Source organism: Silurus aristotelis, assembly GCF_946808225.1.
Source record: "Silurus aristotelis genome assembly, chromosome: 4".
In the NCBI taxonomy this organism is placed as follows: domain Eukaryota; kingdom Metazoa; phylum Chordata; class Actinopteri; order Siluriformes; family Siluridae; genus Silurus; species Silurus aristotelis.
The window spans coordinates 26601858-26621033 of NC_139577.1; the positions used below are offsets into that span (position 1 = coordinate 26601858).

Genomic DNA, 19176 nt, shown 5'->3' on the forward strand with positions numbered 1-19176 from the left:
AAACTGTAAAATTAATGTATATTTTTGTACAACAGCTTTTGTATTATCTGTATATACTAGAAAGTGATTTGTTATATTGAATTAAAGATAAGGTACAGTATAAACAAGGTCTCACCTACTGACTTTCCAGCTCTCTCTCTCTCTCTCTCTCTCTCTCTCTCTCTCTCTCTTTCTCTCTTTCTAACACATACTCACACAGAGAAAAGGCAGCTTTAAAGGTCATTAGAATGAAAGAAAGACAGAGGCAGGCATTTAAATAAACTTTTCCATATTTTTTTATTTGGTCTTTTGTGAAATTATGTCACAAAACACAAACGTTTTTTTCTACCTTTATTTATTAAACCTTTTTACACATTTTACACATTATGATGTGCCAATGGGTAAAAGACTGTGGGCACTGGCAAACTGTTGCGAATAAAGAGGAATAACAAATAATACAAGTGATACCAGGAACTAACTTGTTTCTCAGATGTTTCACAGCACAGAAAAACATTTTTACAGAGACCTTAAATTGAAAGATTTTATTTTCTATTGTCATCCGTGTGAGTGTAAGGTCACAGATTGTTGTGACAGATCATTCGGGTCCTCTTATATCTTTTGTCCACAAATCCCACATTTCTCTTCCACCTCTTCCTTTTCTGTCTATTTTTCTCCCAGCACTTGCTCTCTCAAACCACTTTACTCCTTATTACATTTACTGCAATCTTATTCATCAATTTTTATTGAGTCAAGTGCATTTTCTCAACCCACCCCTCACACTTTTACTACCTCTGCATCTCCTACTCTCTCTCTCTCTCTCTCTCTCTCTCTCTCTCTCTCTCTCTCTTCTTTCTCTCTTGCTCTATCTCTTTTAAAGCTCTTGTTTCAAGAGAATCAAATCAAGATGTGCAGCACTCAGCATTGCATTTTGAATGACCGCAATCATGATCTCTACATGACCTGCCTATACTGTTAGTGTCCCTGCTTTTCTTGGAACCTGGTGCTTTGTCAGGTTTTGCTCTTGAGATATCTGCACATATTTTTTACGAGAGAAAAAGTAAATCGGGGTGGGGGGTAGAATGTCTGTATGGTTATTTGCTTTAGGGAAGAAAAGGTTTGGAATCTTTTACATCATGTTTTAAAATGATTTTCACTTCTGAAATGCTGACTATGTTGAGCACAGGAGTGTGAAGCAGTCTGTTACACCATACAGTTAATTTCTTATTATAAAGCACTATACAAATAAACTGAACTGAATTAACATATGAAGAATATTGATGATAACGACTGACATCTTCAGTCTCAGAAAAAACACAGTAAGGTATGCATTTTCATATTACATGTATACATGTTATATGCATGGTCCGCAATTGTATTTTTAGCTTACTCTGAACTTCTGAACTTTGAATGACATCTATGGTTATCACCAAAAGTGTTAACTCTATACGCTATTATCTACTGTTTTCCAATCTCAGATAATAGTGAATGCTGTAGTTTAAATAACAGGTGAAATATTCATTTAGACATGTTATCGTTTCTATACTTACTTGTACAGTGAACATTACAATCTAAATGAGTCTAAATGAGTATTTTACCTGTTACTTAAACTATACCATTCACTATTATCTGAGATTCTCTTATAAAAAAATAATCAATATCAATAGAATTAAAGGATTCTAATGTACTGTTGTATAAATATCTATCTATAAGTGATTTTTAAAATATTATTTTTGCCTGATAAACTTGTTAATGTAGTGGACACTGATTATAAGTGCACCAGAGCATTGAATTGAGGAGTTCTTGATGTTTTGTTATACACATTATTGGGAAATCTAGTCTGAAGTGACTTTTTTTTTTTTCTTCTGGATGATTAACTTGTCCAGAATATAGAAATCATTAGATTAGATGTAGTTAATTGCAGCAAGAAACATTTGAAATGATAATCAGAAACAAATTAAGTTTATTTCAGAATTGTTGTTCTATTTGTCTTCTGGAATAGGGCAAATCATTATTTATGGAAATTGCATAATTCTTCTATTATTTTATTATTAAAACTATCAAAAAGAAAACTATTGTTTAATAGTTACTAGTACACTTGTTTTAATTTATATAACAAGCACCTGCTTAAGCTATTAAACATGTTGCCACTTATTACACAATTGTGTGCTATTAGGCCACTTACTGATTATTGATTCATTCTTGACCAATTTGGGATGTTATGTAATTTCGAGAAAAAAGGTCCCCTGGTGGTCTAGTGGTTAAGATGCAGCGCTCTCACCGCTGCGACCCGGGTTCGATTCCCGGTCAGGGAACCATCCCCAGCCACTCTTACTGCCGGTCCCAAGCCCGGATAAATTGGGGAGGGTTGCGTTAGGAAGGGCATCCAGCGTAAAACATGTGCCAAATCAAACGTGCGGAGGATCCGCTGTGGCGGAAAGTTTATGTAATTTCGAGAAAAGAGGAGGGGACTATAAAGAAAGTGCTGGAAGGAGGGAGGTTCTGCAGCACACTAAAAGATGACTTACAACACACAAACAGCTCTTTGTCTTAATCCTGGTTCTGTCTTGAAAGACTAGAAAAGTTTTTTTCTGTTGTAAAATTTTATTGTTTCTTGTTTGAAATTTTCATGACTTGGACTTAAATCTCAAAGAACTGGATTTCACCTTTTTGATTTTTTGTTTTTGAAAGGAAAGACACCGTGTATACAACTGTATAGTGTACCAATTTTTACAGTGGTGTTTAAAAGATGTGGGGCTTTATAACAAATTTCTTCACTTACGAGACGACAAAGTCTGTGGTGGTGAAGAGCTGGACCATCGGCATCATCAATCGACTTGTACAGCTGCTCATAATATCTTACTTTGTTGGGTAAGGCTGCTTAAAAGTAATTTCATTATTAGGAAGTGAAATAGATTTTTTTGTAGATATTAAAAAGTAATTTAGGAGTGTTTGTAAATGAATTCACAGTGTCAGGTATTAATGTGGGAGTAACGTTGTTTACTTAGCCCTTTTTTTTCTGTTTATGGGTCAGAACACCAGTAACACAAATAGAGTTTTGAAATTAAAACAGATTTATATGAAATATGGTTGAAGCTAAAAAAAAAAAAGAAAAGAAAAGAAAAGAAAAGTGTGTGGGCACTGCACTACTAATGTCCCCCATACTTAATTTTATAACTAGATAATATTGTTAATCAAAAAGTCAGAAAATACATAAAAAGCTTCCAAATATGTGTACTATTTTACTATGTAAAAAAATAAAAAATAAAAACTTTACACCTAGACCATACAGTCTTGTGTGGCTTAATAGAAAGTGCACATATCTCAAGATGGATATGAATTAATGCAGTCTTTTTTTTTTTCCACACTTCCCATCTCCTGTTCTCTCTCTCTCTCTCTCTCTCTCTCTCTCTCTCTCTCTCTCTCTCTCTCTCTCTCTCTCTCTCTGTCTATGTCTCTCTCTATTTCTTTTGATCTTTTGGTCTTCTTTTTCTCTGTCATTCTGACAGTTGGGTATTTTTATATGAAAAGGCCTATCAAGAAAGAGACACTGCTATCGAATCATCTGTGATGACAAAAGTTAAAGGATTTGGAGTACACCACAATAAAACCATGGATGTTGCTGACTTTGTCACACCTTCACAGGTCTGTTTAGCCAATTAAGCCTGTTTAACCCAGTGCACAGGGGTAAAAATAAAAAAAGAAGAAGAAGAAGAAGAAAAAAAGAAAACCTGGATTAATTTCATTCATTTGGCATGTCTTCTCTATAATTACATTATTTGTATTCAAGACTAATACAATAATACAATGGTTCAAAAAGCCTTGTAAATTTTTTTGTTTGTTTTTTGTTGTTTTACATATTTGATTAAAGAGAAGTAAAATGTTAAAAGCTGTTCTTGTATTGTGTGGAAGTAAAACCCTTTTCCTGTTCTCAGCCCCGAGTACTCTATGTACAGTGAGATATTCGTGTGTGTGTGTGTGTGTGTGTGTGTGTGTGTGTGTGTGTGTGTGTGTGTGTGTGAGTGTGTGTGTGTGTGTGTGAGTGTGTGTGTGTGTGTGTGTGTGTGTGTGTGTGTGTGTGTGTGTGTGTTTATTCTTTAGGGAGCTTCAGTATTCTGCATCATTACTAAACTCATCACAACAGAGAACCAGGTGCAGGGTTTGTGTCCTGAAGTAAGTAAAGCAACTATATCATCGCTACAGCTTATTATCAGCATCATCACAATGTACCTCAGTCTCTGGATGTTTGTAAGAATGTATAGCAATGCAACAACGGAATAATTCTCTCTTCATTTGCATGTGTCTGTTTTAGAGTGAGGGAAAATTTAAATGTGAACATGATGACAACTGCACAAAGTTAATGTCAAAGCCAGGCTCGAATGGTAAGATGTATTAATTCTGTACCACTCACACCTAACATTTCCAAGTGTTTGAATGTGTACTGTATGTACTGACACCATCGTCTGTCAGGTTTGTTGACAGGAAAGTGTGTGAGCTACATAGGTACTGCAAAAACCTGTCAGATAAGAGGATGGTGTCCTGCAGAGATTGATGACATTCCAATGTGAGTATGTTTAGTATGTTGAGTATGTGTGGATTTTGTCTAGTACACTGAATGTTGTTTTCTAATGCATTGTATTTCAATGGATGTGTTCATTGTTAAGTTTGTATAAATACAATGGATCTACTGTTTCTTAGAAAACCTATGATGGAGGTTGAGAACTTCACCATATTTATTAAAAATAGCATTCGCTTTCCCCGCTTCAACTTCACAAAGTGAGGACCCAATTATTATTATTATTAATATTATTATTATTATTATTATTATCGTTATCATTCTTACTAGTAATAGTGGTAGAGTAGTGGTGAAGGTAATAGTGCTAATAGTGGTAGAGTAGTGATGATAATACTGGTAATAGTGGTAATAGTAGTAGTGGTAATAGTGGTAGAGTAGTGGTGATGTTATTAGTGGAAATAGTAGTAGATTATTGGTAGTGGTAATAGTGTTGGAGTAGTGGTGAAGGTGGTACAGTATTGATCACGCTAGTAGTGATAATAAAAGTAGGAAGTGTAGTAGTAGTAACCATTGCAGTACTTACAGTAGTAATAGTAGTAGTGGTAGGAATAGAAGTAGTAGCGGTTGCAGTAATAGTGGTGTTAATAGCATATATAGTGGTAATGGTGGTAGTAAAAGGAAAAATAGTAGTAGTCTCAACAGTGGTAGTAGTAGAAGTCATAGTAGTAGTAGTAGTTGTGATGGTATTAAGTAGTAGTCTTAGCAGTGATAGTAGTAGTAGTAGTGGTGGTATTAAGTAGTAGTAGTAATAGTAGTAGTAGTAGTAGTAGTAGTAGTGGTAGTAGTAATAGTAGTAGTAGTAGTGGTGGTGGTATTAAGTCGTAGTAGTAGTAGTAGTAGTAGTAGTAGTAGTAGTAGTAGTAGTAGTAGTAGTAGTTGTGGTGGTATTAAGTAGTAGTCTTAGCAGTGATAGTAGTAGTAGTAGTGGTGGTGGTGGTATTAAGTCGTAGTAGTAGTAGTAGTAGTAGTAGTAGTAGTAGTAGTTGTGGTGGTATTAAGTAGTAGTCTTAGCAGTGATAGTAGTAGTAGTAGTGGTGGTATTAAGTAGTAGTAGTAATAGTAGTAGTAGTAGTAGTAGGAGTAGTAGTGGTAGTAGTAATAGTAGTAGTAGTAGTGGTGGTGGTATTAAGTCGTAGTAGTAGTAGTAGTAGTAGTAGTAGTAGTAGTAGTAGTAGTCTTAGCAGTGGTAGTAGTATTGTAATGGTAGTAAAAATCTAAATAGATACAATAAAACTCAACCCTTTTCATATACACGTATTCTAACATATGTTTCGGTTGCACACACTGGCCTGCAGTGTCTCACATCATCACTCTCTTTCTAACACAGAGGAAACTTCTTACCCAGCACCAGCAGCCGTTATATAAAGAATTGCAAATTCGACTTTGAACAAAACAGTTACTGCCCCATATTCAGAGTGGGAGATGTAATCCGGTTTAGCCATCAGAACTTTACCACGCTGGCTGATAAAGTGAGTCTGCATTCTCTTGTAATTTAATTAATTCTAATAAAAAAAAAGTACAAATTGCTCCTCGCACCGTTGTTTCCTTTCTTTCTTGTTTCTATCTTGTTTCTTTTTTTCTTTCTTTCTTTCTTTCTTTCTTTCTTTCTTTCTTTCTTTCTTTCTTTCTTTCTTTCTTTCCTTCCTTCCTTCCTTTGTTCCTTTCTTTCATTCTTCCTTCCTTCCTTTTCCTACCTCTCAGGGTGGAGTGATAGGCATAAAGATAGCCTGGGTGTGTGATCTGGATAAATCAGAGGATGACTGTAAGCCTGCATACTCCTTTACTCGACTGGATGCCATGTCTGAGAAAACTAGTGTATCTCCAGGGTACAACTTTAGGTAGGTACAAACTAGGAATGCACTTTTAGTTTCTTCCCTAAATAATTCTTACTTGTACATGAAATAGTCAGGTCTCAGTAAAACAGTTTGTCAAATGATAACTCTTCAGCTTGAAAATGCGCTTGAAGCTCATATGCATAATTTTGCGTTAAGGTTCGCAAAGTACTTTAAGATGGAGAATGGGACAGAGTACCGCACTCTGCTGAAGGCAGTCACGATCCGATTTGATGTGATGGTCAATGGAGATGTGAGTTTCCAAGAAATTGGTTCAATGTTTCCATAAATAAAGTCTGTCTGAATATGTGTATATGTATATGCGTGTGTAAGTGCGAATAAGCCTTTTGTTCACAAAATTTTCTGCCATTTTTGCAGGCAGGGAAATTTAATATGATCCCTACTCTAATCAATATGGTGGCTGCCTTCACATCTGTGGGTGTGGTAAGTTTGTGTTCTTTTAAATATATTGAGTTCATGTGTACAGTCTAATCAAATCAGCTATTATTAAATTTTGATTATATTGATATAATTATATGTTAATATTCAACCACATGTTGTTAGATACAATTTGTAAATTATTATACTGTTATCCTGCATTTTGTAGAGAGTATGTGTTTCCTAATATGCTGTAATAAGAACATTCATTTCATCATTCATTCTTGGTCAGTAAGATCGCTTATCCTGATCAGGGTCATGGTGGATCTTAATATATTCCTGTAACATTGCTTGCAAGCCATGATTGCAGTGTATACTAAACAGCCTTTAAAAATGGATTAGAAAAAAAACTGATCTTATTTTTTACATTAACACCAGTGAAATATGAATCTCTGGATCTGCCATTCCATGCATGTGCTAAGAATGTCCCTTTTACCTTCAGCTTTTCTGGCAGGGGAATTTTATTGCTTGCTTCTGTTGTTTATAAAAATTCCTCGTTTTCATGCGTTTCCATTGTAAAAATGTAAGAAGTAAAAAAAAAACCGGTTAATTCTTCTTTTTCTTTCGGCTGCTCCCGTTAGGGGTCTCCACATCGGATCATCCGTCTCCATGCTACCCTGTTCTCTACATATGCCTCTTTCAAACCAACTACCTGCATGTCTTTCTTTACCACATCCATGAACCTCCTCTTTAACCTTCCTCTTTTCCTACTTCCTGGCAGCTCCATCCTCAGCATTCTCCTAAAGATATACCCCATGTCCCTCCTCTGCACATGTCCAAACATCTCAAACTGCCCTCCCTCACCTTGTCTCCTAAACATCCTACATGCGCAATCCCTCTAAAAAACCTTTTTTTAATCCTGTCCATCCTCGTCACTCCTAATGAAAATCTTAACATCTTCAGCTCTGCTACCTCCAGCTCCACCTCCTGTCTTTTACTCACTGTCTCTAAACCATACAACACAGCAGATCTCGCCACACACAAAATCTGGGAGCAGGCATGGGGAACAGTAGTTCCCTTTTAAACATCCGGACCTACAAATGTATTAGTATTTATGAGTTCTAATTTATTAAAAGCAGTTTACAGGCTTTTTAAATGAGAAGAATAGAGAAGAAAGTATATTGTTAATTTATGTACAACTAAAGGCTTTCAGTAGCAAACCTAAGGGCAGTTACAGAACTTTAACTAACCAGCACCAATCACAGATTTACCACAAAAATTAATTCTGCATTTATTGCTTTCAATCATTTTGTAAAAAAAAGTGTGTGCTTACAATGTAAATTAAATGTAACCTTTTAAGGACAGTGTTATTTTAACTTGTAAAAAAAGTGCAGCTATGGAAAGTGTTTTTTTTACTTGTTTTGAGTTGATGTTCTTTTTTCGAATTACGTGTTGTTTTTAGGGGGCCGTTCTTTGTGATATAATCCTCCTAAATTTCCTAAAAGGAGCTGATCAGTACAAGGCAAGAAAATTTGAAGAGGTATGTCAATTTATTAGAGAATGATTACTTTTTGTTTCCTTTTGTTTAAATAACAACAAATGCAGCAGCTTCTGGTTTATTTGTTTTGCTCTAGGTGTCAGTTGCACAACTTGAAAAATCACCCTCCTACAGCAGTAGCATGTACCGGACCAGAGATCACAGCCAGTTGTCAGTCAGACCTGAAGACAAGTTCTCTAATGACTCAGGGGCTTTTTCCATTGGCCAGTATGGTTAACACCATTTTCTGAACTGCTTCTAGTAACAGTTAAATACCCTGCACACTTTTACTTGTAGCTTAATATGAAAATGCACTGTAAATAGCAGTAAGGTATCACATTCTGGTACTGATTTTAATATACACGGTGTCCTATTAGTCATAAAGCACAGATTTTGCGTTCAAGAAGAAAAACTGTACAATAACGATCAACAATTTACTATACATGACGGTTCAATTAGGCTTTACAGCAGAGTACACAGTATACACAGTGTAAATGCAATTATACCTAAAGACTGTTAAACAAATCAAAATCACTGTATCTTAAACTCTTTCTTACAGTCCTAATTCAAAAACTTTTTAAGATCATGAGAAATAATGTATCATGGGTGCCTAAATTTCTGTCTGTTCAGTATGTGTAAAATATAAGAAGACATGAATAAAAGTTTTCTGCAAATTCTTTTCTGTAGATTAGATGTTGAAATTAGCTTTGTTTTACAGTAATAACAATTAAGACAAACTAAACCTGAACGTTCAAAAATATATTTAAACTAACCCTTAAAAAGCTATTCATATGTTGTATAATAATAACAATAGTAAGGATTATAACAGTATATGAATATAACAATTAGTTAGGAAGAAAACACACCAGGGCTTGAATTTATAATGGGAAAAATACTCAGCGATGGATGGTGTGATGATCATTTTTCAATAACAACATGACTTAAAGTGTGTTATTCCTCTTATACTACAGTTAACTTTAAGGCTTGATATACATTGAATTAAAAATCCATAAAAAAAAGTTTGTTTCTCTTATCACCTACAATAAAGCCATATACAGTTCTTTCCTCACCACTTCCAAAAATGCTAAATAGATAAAGTAGATTATTAGATTTATTATTTTATTAGATAAATTGATAGTTTATTTTTTAAATCCATTCACAATAATATATATAATCACAATAATGGATTTGCTGTGACTGCAATTTTTTTGGTAACCTCCCTATTACCTTTAGGACACCTTGTATATAAATGCTTCAGTGCAAGTTGTAATATCTGCATGGTCATTTTCAGGCCTATAGCAATAGAGGACCAATGTAACTTAAAGCATAAAGTAGCACTGTGATTAGAAGTACATTTAAATATCCACAAGTATTACCACTATTTAGCAATTTAGTAATAGAAAGCATCGCAGTAATACAAATCGTAAATCATATTTGATGACAGGGTTTAAGCTTTTACGAGTTAATAATGAAAGTGAATTAATTGATTCTGAATTCATTATTTTTACTTTCACTTAGATAGCTTATTTCTATTGCATGTGTTACATCATCTGTTACATAAAATGGTCAGATTTTAGAGATTGAAAGCATTGGGAAACATTTATTTGAGAAAAAGAACAGAATTGTAGCTCAGTTTCTTAAAGAAGTGTGTGTTGGCTTCACCTTGTAAGGTTTTATTATTTCTTGAAAAAAAAAAAAAAAAAACTGGGCCGGTAAGTGGAACTTCAATATTACTTTTTTTTCCTCATTATATTTTCTAAGATGCTGATTGATTTTAAGATGAAAATTTTTTAATAAAAACAGAGATGTTTAAAAAGGGGTACTTAGAGATTTGACTCCTGAAAAGTACTTTGAAATTACAAATACAATGCTTTCAGTCCAACTTGCAATAAGACAGTTGTTTAAATGTTGGATGTTTTAGTACATGTGATCAGCCACTTGTGTAATCTATAGTATGTGTAATCTGACTAATAATAACTTATTTGATAAATATCTAATTTCAAGCAACACAATTAATTTAGTGCAATCTAATTTCATTAATACATGCACTAATATAAGTGTAAATGTTTCCTTATATTAAACTTTTGAAAAATATGTGCATATGGTTCCATATTTCAGGCACAACAGCCTCTGGAGTTTATACAGAATGATGGTTTTGAGGTTGGAAAGGTCTGCTGATGATAGAGTACAGAGAGGAATGGCTCAAGTGGACTGATAGGAAGTGTATGTTTACTCAATTAATGCATTTTAGAATGTACTTCGATCCTTGAGCCGGCTGGGCTGCAACAGTAGGAACGCAATACTGTCAGCCAAGAAGGAGTCTAAGGCTTACATTGAACATACATTAAGCTTACAGATACTAGACCGATGCAGATTGTAAAAACATCACCTTGTCTTTTTGCCATTGAACAGCGGACTCGTGTTAGTGAGCCTGTGCTGACTATAGCCTCAAGCTTCTATTCATGACTGACAGGAGTGAAGCCTCATGTGGTATCTACGCAGCTCATCCACATTTTGAGATGGTTTTCTTCTCACCAAAGTTTTACAGAGAGGTTGTTTAACTGACATTCCCTCCTTGTCAGCTGCGCAGGGTAATTCTGGGGATGCAGGAAGTAAAACCAGATATCTCAAATGATTGCTGATTTACATATCATTCAATATATGGGGTCCCAAAATTTTTTTTTTTTTTTTTTTTCTTACCCTATTGTTTCCATACCAACTATTACACACAAGAGATGTCCATTGCTGGGAAAGTGTTTTACAACTGGAAAGGAAAACCACGAATTATGATGCCTATTAAAAACCCAGTCTACTAATGGTTTCCCAGATATGTTGCTGATATGTCTCTGCATCTCTTATCAGAGTGATGATAAATGACTCTTTTGTTCTGCCTAAGGAGTGATGATTGACTGAAATGGATCCATTTTGACATAAGATTTTTGTAGCTGTATTTATAATTTTACTATGTAATGTTGACCATCTTGGTAGCATGCAGAAGTACCATTGTTTATTCATGTTTTGTCATTTTTAGGACTGGAGGTTTTTTTTTAATAAGATGTGGATTTTAGCATTTGCAATTCAAATGCTTTTTAATCTCAGTGAGAAACTGTAAGAAAGAGATCAGAAATGGTGTACTATACATAAGAATGCATGGGTACCTGTCCAGTAAATTATATATTTTTTATTATTATTATAATCTCTTTTTCCAGTCATGCATTGAAATGATATTAAATGTGATCAAGAATAATTAGGTATACCACAAAAAAGAACACATAATATATATGAGTTTATAATAAGTCCCCTTTGTTTATTCTTATTACAGCAATCTGGTGTTATAAAGCAAATGTCTGTCTTTAATTGAACATAAAAATACAGCTTGGCCCATTTACAATGAAAGTATTTGATCACCAAGATAGTTTAGGACTGTGCAACATGCATGCCTAAACCACTTTCTTGAAACCAGCTCATATCTCCATGTGGTTTCTGACACTGTAAAAAACAATGTTATGTTAAAAATGAAGAAGTGTACATAACTCTTCTACAACTGTATGCGATTGTTAACTCACTATCGGATGTCACCCAAAAAAGATTGGGTTCTTTTTTCGAGTCTGGTTCCTCTCTAGGTTACTTCCTCATGAAGTCTCAGGAATATTGCCTTGCCACTGTCACATCTATTTTGCTCATCTACATCTGTACATCAGGATTTCTGTAAAGATGCTTTGTGACAATTTCTGTCATTAAAAGTGCTATAATAATAAAATGGATTTTAACAGAAGGCAAACGGTTTCTTGAAGCTGTCTTCCTCAGCAAACATCACATATTTTGTGTCACATCTGAGTCATGTTAAAGAGATTTAAGGCAGAATAAAATATTAGCAGTGATTCAGGCGAAGGAAATTACTTGTTTTTTAATTGCTCCTGTACAAAAGGATCAAAAAACCTAATACAGTGATTTTAACTTAGCTAAATAAATACATTTGGGAACATTGTACATTTTATTTCAGCCAAGGTATTTTACTAATTCAGCTTATAAGTAAGCAGCTTATAAGGAAAGTTTAATACAGTATTTATATTTATACGACTGATGGATTTAGTTATTTTCCAGGTCACATGTAGACTAGGTTACATGTACACTGCTTGACCGTGGTTCCTGTTACATTACCCGGACACAAATTAGCTTTTTATCTTCCAAAGCTTTGGTTTCAAGAATTTGTCTTTTGTCTTTTGCCACAGAGGCAGGAGCAGAACAAATACAATGTAAGTTTATGATTTTTGATCAGTTGATATTTTTTATGAATTAATTAAATTCATTATAAATTAGGACAAATTCTTTTCTTCATCAGATCTAAGATATACTGAAATTCTCGTTAGCAGGAACTGGTGTGCTTTTGGAATCATTGGAATTATAAGACCTTGGTATATTATAAAATGCAGAGGAGGTGAAGACAGATGTGTGTGAAGAAGGGCGGAACTGGTGAGACTCTTAGGCACTCCATTGGCGGAGAAGTTTAATGGGGAACTTCTTTTTGGTATTTTCTGAAATGCCAAGAGGAAACAATGTATTTGATTCATTTTTTTTTATGTTTTGTCACTTTACCCCACTGTTTTTTTTTTATGTCCTGAGCTCATATTCTTACCATCTTTTTTTTTTCCTGGTGGTCGATGTTTACTTTTTTTGGCTAAACTGATTCGATACTTAAGAGCAGAATCGTCTAGCAGCTCTGATGACTTTGTAAAAGAGAGAAAGAAATACCTATAATAATTTTTATTCTAAACTGCAATATTATGATTTGTAATTTCAAAAAGCATATGATTATTTAGTATATATTTAGTACAGTCATAAACCTATACACATTTATGCATGTCGTACACACATGACTTTCTCCTTACCTTGACAAGAGAGAAATCATAGGGCACATCCCTCAGCTGTGCCTTGTCATTATCATTGCTGGAAGATTCTGGTACTTCCAATATTGTTGACAGTGCTGCAGCATTTCTTACTAACATCTTAGGAAAGAGTATATGATTTTTTATGTCAGTGCAACTGGTCCAGTTGAGTTAATTTGATCAGTACAGACAGACTGATAAGGTGTGGATGTTCTCACCTTCTCTTTACCAAGAACAGCTGTTTGGGAGTCTTCATGTTTCTGGAAATCCTTGGATTTTGAGCATGGTATATTATAAAATGCAGAGAAGCTGAAGACAGAAGCATGTGAGGAAGGGCGAGAATGATGGGACTTTAAGGCACTCGGTTGGCGTTTTATGAGAAACTTTTCTTTGGTATTTTCTAAAATATATAAAAAATATACTAGATTTATTTATTTTTATAAATTCATTTTATTAATTCACGTCACTCCACCTTACTGCTTTTTTATTGTTAGTTGTTTCAAACTCATTTTCTCACCATCTTTTCTTTCCCCTGGGGGTCGATGTTTTCTTTTTTTGCTCAAATTGATTCGATCCTTCAGAGCAGAATTGTCTAGCAACCTTGAAGACTTTATAAAACAGAAGAAGAAATACTTCTGATGTTAGGATTTGTGTCTTCTAATCAAAAGTAAATGACAAATTATTGGAGATTTAGTGCAATCCTACACCTAAAATAACATTCACATTTCTTACACAAAATCTTTTCACATTTAACATATAAATCTTGGGACCTAATATGCTAAAAAAGGGACAATACAAACTTCTTCCTCACCTTGACAAAAGAGAAATCATGGTGCACATCCATCAACTTTGCCTCGATTGATAGCTGATCATTTTTAGAAAGCACAGTCTTTTCTGCAAAGTCATTATCATTGCTGTAGGATTCTGTCACTTCTGATATCATTTGTAGTGAAGCAGTATTTGTTACTAGTGGCTTAAGAAAAAGAAAAATACAATACTCAGTGATGCAGCTGGTCCAAGTAAACTCCTTTGTCCAGTAGAGACAGGTCGGTATGATGTACTCACCTTTTCATTAGAATCTACAGATGTTTGGAAATCTTGTTGTGTCTGGGAGTTGGATTCTGGTAAAGAATGAAATTTAGAGGAGGGAAAGGAGACAACTGCAGGTGAAGAAGTGGGAGACTGAGTGGATGCTGTGGAGGCACTGCGTTTGCGAAGAAAGAGTAGTTTGATGTTTCCTAAAATGTGCAGAAAAGACTTTATTTGAGTGTTCCACCTCCAGAAACACACACACACACACACACACACACACACACACACACACACACACACACACACACAAACAAACACAGATATGCCTGTACATATTCATTTAACTTCCACTTCTGCTTTTTTACTGATTTAAAGTTTTTACCTCTTTTTCTCTTTCCTGATGGTTGATGTTTTTTTTTATTATTCAGATGAATTCGACTCTTCAGTGCTGAATTGTCTAATATTCCTGATGACTTTGTAAAAGATAAGTGGAGGTGTTTGTTAGTATTTAAATATTTCATTAAATGTGATATTACAATAATTGTTCCTATTTTTACAGTGTTTCTCACCTTGACAACAGACAGATCAAGTGGCATGTCCTTGACTTTTGTCAGGTTAGTTTTATCATGTACATATACTACCATAAAGTAATTTTCCTGTAATTGTTCATATTCAAGTATGTCTGGCATTTGTGCAACTGCAAAACCTTTTTGTGGTGTTTTGGGAAGGTCAGAAAAGGGTGACTCTTTAGGAGATGTTTCTTGTCTGGTCTGGATTACGCTGTCTATCTGACTGTCAGTAACACTGACTAGACTAGAACTAATTTCTGACTGCTCTTTGTCTGCTGATAGTGCCAGCTTTATGACTGTATTACATGGTCCGATATCATCACTCGAATTATGAGAATCCTCTCTTTGTGAATCGTCTTTGGCATCTGGATGGGCTGAGGGATTTATAACAGGCAGAAATTTTGCCCATTCATCTCCTGTACAAACCTCCTCCAGCAAGTTGATGGGCTCGAGGTCAAGCCTGAAATCGTTTAGTGTAAAAGTCCTGTATAAAAACATAACATATTAGAGTTAGATTTTTGACAGTTTTCAGTAAAAGGTCATCTAAAATAATCATTTGGTCCATTGGACATTAAATTACCACCTGTATTACAAACTGAGTTAACTACATAAACTCAATCAAGGTTTCGTAATGCTTTTCAAAGTAGATATGATCGCAAACTCAAATGGCAGCAAAAGCACTTTGAAATATGATATGATAGGAAAAAAAAATTCATTATAATTAAGAATAAAAAGACTAAAATTTATTACAACAAACACACTGGAGCTAAAATGTCATTAAAGGGACTAATAGTCAGGGACTGTGGATTCAATTCCAGTCAACAAAAATAGAATAAACCTGATCAGCACAGTATCAATGCAAACACTGGTATTTCTTCCGGACAACAATAAGCGTTAACAGAAGATTTGATAGCTCATAGGGATGTAGGAAGTATAAAATAACATTTCTGCAATGTTTCGATAGTGTTGATCTTAAAGTCACAAAGACCTTTTTTTTTTGTCTATACCATGATACCATTCTGATCACAACATTAATGGTTGATCTGGTCACCAGTCTCCAGTGTCACCAATAGTCAGAGATAAAAGGAATGGCTGTCTATTTTATATTATAATGTCAGCAATATATAATCATATATTATATAATCAATATATAGTCAGCAATATAATATAATATAATATAATATAATATAATATAATATAATATAATACAATACAATACAATACAATACAATACAACATAACATAACATAACATAACATAACATAACATAACATATAACATAACTGTCAAACCTTCAGCTCTTTAAAGGCTTGGCAGTGGTACTGTGCTGCGATTTGACAGTGGGGGACGAAGTACACAAGCATATATTTGAGTAAAAGTAGAGATACAAAAGGTAAAATATGACTCCAGTAAAAGTATAAGTGCTCCCTTTAAACTTTCACTTAAGTAAAAGTACAAAGGTATTTGCCCTTAAATGTACTTAAGTATAAAAGAACTATGACAAAGTACTTAAGTTTTAAGCTTTGTTGTCATCTATTTTAAATTGGATTCAGTTCTCCTTACTGATATGATGTCACCCAACGTCTCTTCTTTCTGAGTGTATGAATGAGGGAAGTTCTCCAGGCAGTGGGTGCACACTCCAAGTTCTGTCCAGATTAATTTACCATGACATGATATAATAATTGACACGACCATGCAAATGAGTGGTTAAAAAAGCAACATAGATTTTTCTTTTTTTGCCCCATGCCTATGTCACCTCTGCCTAAATCTGCCCCTACTAAGCGGCAACCAAAACAACTTTAAAACAGAGCGCATGCTCTCACACAAAGACCTATAATAAAGGGCCACCCTTACCAAAGCTGGACAAAATAGTCTAGAAATGCTATCCAAACCTATCACAGAAAAGTTTTATCAGTAAAGAATCAGCTGTTTTATAAAAATTTTCAAATGTAACCATACTAGAAATGTGGCATACCTAAGATGACAAAACTTTGTGTGTTACAAAAAGGTTACTCTAACTCTCAGGTTGGAAAATGTTGGACACAGATGAATGAACTGCTTTGAAAGTTGACAGACTATGTCAGATAACAATCATCTGGGTAAGAATATTATAAAGTACATGTATGTTTAGAGCAATATTTCACTAAATTTCCAGCAAAAAAAATACAAAAGGAAGGGAAAAAATCTTACTCTGGAAGTATTAATTATGAAAAATGCTAGTGTTATACAAACAGGCTTTTTGACAATGAGCAGTAATGGACGAAGTTCACAAACCATGTACTTGAGTAAAAGTAGAGATACAGTAGGTAAAATATGACTCCAGTAAAAGTGAAAGTGCTCCCTTTAAACTTTCACTTGAATAAAAGTGCAAAAGTATTTACCTACAAGTTTACTTAAGTATACAAAGTACTGATTAATTATGAATATAATTATATAATTATTATTTTTTTTTAAGACTCTTTCTAAATCAACTCAGTTTATGTGAAAAGACTAATGTTACTTTTTGCACACCAATGTATTAACATCATTATATTAATTAGTCACTGATTTATATCTTGCATTGTGTGTTTGTGGATTTAGAGAAAGTGTACGACAGGGTGCCGAGAGAGGAGTTGTGGTATTTTATAAGGAAGTGAGGTGTGTCAGAGAAGTATATGAGGGTGGTGCAGGACATGTATGAGGACAGTGTGACAGCAGTGAGGTGTGCAGTAAGAACGACAGACTGGTTTAAAGTGGAGGTTGGACTGCATCAAGGATCGGCCCTGAGCCCTTTCCTGTTTGCAGTGATGATGGACAGGTTGACGGACGAGGTCAGAGAGGAGTCTCCCTGGACTATGATGATATTGTGATTTGTGGTGAGATTAGGGAGCAGGTTGAGAAGAGAAGGTTGTGGAGAGGTGGAGATATGCGCTAAAGAGAAGGGGAATAAAAGTCAGTAGGAGTAAGACAGAGTACATGTGTGTGAATGAGAGTGAGGGCAGTGCAGTGGTGCAGTTGCAGGGAGAAGAGGTGGAGAAGGTGGAGGATTTCAGGTACCTGGGATCAACATTGCAAAGTAATGGAGAGTGTGTTAGAGAAGTGAACAAAAGAGTGCAGGCAGGGTGGAGAAGAGTGGCAGGGGTGATTTGTAATAAAAGGAGATCTGCAAGAGTGAAAGGAAAAGTTTATAGGACTGTGGTGAGACCAACAATGTTGTATGGTTTAGAGACAGTGGCATTGAGAAAAAGACAGGAGATGAAGCTGGAGGTAGCAGAGCTGAAGATGTTGAGGTTTTTGTTGGGGGTGACGACGATGGACAGGATTAGAAACGCATGTAGGACGTTTTGAAGGCAAGGTAAGGGAGAGAGAAGCAAGCATCACAAGCTAAATCCGATTTTAGCATTCTGAATAACAGTCCACCTCATGAACTGTTTACTCATGAGCCATCAGGATCCTCCGATTCAGACTCAGAACATGGGTTGGTCAAAGAAACAACTGTAAAAAAAGAACATGATATAATGAAGCAATCTTGCCGGAGTGAAAATGCAGTAAGTCATTGTGTTTATTCAGTTAGTCTTTTCCTCCTTCCTGGCGGCTCCATCCTCAGCAGTCTCCTACCGATATACCCCATGTCCCTCCTCTGCACATGTCCAAACTATCTCAATCGACGATGAAGTGTAAATGTGTGCACTGTGCACTAAACAATTACATGATTGATTTTCAATACATTTTTGTAAAATGCACTGTGTGTAAATATACAACTCTCTGTCTATCTCTCTCTCTTTCTCACTTTTGTTCTCTCTGCCTGTCTGGCTGGCTGTCTCTCTCTTTTGTGTGCATTGTATTTGCTATATTTAATAATTGCCGGCCAATGAGTGTTACTAGATCTGTGCTCTATGGTGCTTTGTTCTTGATAATTCAATTTCCCTTACAGGACTAAGTATCAGGTTCTGCTTTTGGAACAGAATGTGTGTGTAGATATGGATATAGATACTTGCCTTTGTAATTGGACATGCATCTGGTTGAAATTCCTCTGTTTAGGAGGGAGGGGTGGAGGCCCTGCTTCCTCTACAGATGTGACCTAGATAATGATTTATTTATTTGATTGGAAGCAATAGAAATGAATAGAGACTTCTGTTGCATTTCTAAAGTTTTTCATATTAAAGATTTTGTTCAAATGTAGACTAACTGAATAAACACAATGACTTACTGTATTTCACTCCGGCAAGATTGCTTCATTATATCATGTTTTTTTTTTACAGTTGTTTCTTTGACCAACCCATGTTCTGAGTCTGAATCGGAGGATCCTGATGGCTCATGAGTAAACAGTTCATGAGGTGGACTGTTATTCAGAATGCTAAAATCGGATTTAGCTTGTGATGCTTGCTTCTCTTTCACGTCTTCCAATAAG

The 19176-nt window shown here is 35.0% G+C and overlaps 2 protein-coding genes across 3 annotated transcripts; one reads left to right on the forward strand and one right to left on the reverse strand.

Moving 5' to 3' along the window:
• Positions 1-2480: 2480 nt before the first annotated feature.
• p2rx3b (purinergic receptor P2X, ligand-gated ion channel, 3b) lies at positions 2481-9605 on the forward strand. Its single transcript, XM_083538781.1, has 12 exons — positions 2481-2847; positions 3486-3621; positions 4078-4149; positions 4289-4358; positions 4447-4540; positions 4675-4752; positions 5880-6021; positions 6254-6390; positions 6544-6637; positions 6763-6828; positions 8225-8302; positions 8397-9605. Exons 1-12 carry the CDS (start codon positions 2726-2728, stop codon positions 8535-8537), a joined length of 1230 nt encoding a protein of 409 aa, XP_083394907.1. The 5' UTR covers positions 2481-2725; the 3' UTR covers positions 8538-9605.
• Positions 9606-12639: 3034 nt separating this feature from the next.
• LOC310724551 (uncharacterized protein) lies at positions 12640-15493 on the reverse strand. Of its 2 annotated transcripts, XM_083538764.1 has the most exons (9): positions 14787-15492; positions 14600-14690; positions 14251-14423; positions 13997-14158; positions 13703-13793; positions 13404-13585; positions 13189-13305; positions 12936-13026; positions 12640-12834 (listed from the first exon to the last, which is right to left on the reverse strand). In XM_083538764.1, exons 1-9 carry the CDS (start codon positions 15282-15284, stop codon positions 12782-12784), a joined length of 1458 nt encoding a protein of 485 aa, XP_083394890.1. In that variant the 5' UTR covers positions 15285-15492; the 3' UTR covers positions 12640-12781. The 2 variants fall into 2 exon arrangements, with proteins under 2 accessions (XP_083394890.1, XP_083394889.1); XM_083538763.1 differs by having other exon boundaries at positions 14600-15493.
• Between the last annotated feature and the right edge of the window lie 3683 nt (positions 15494-19176).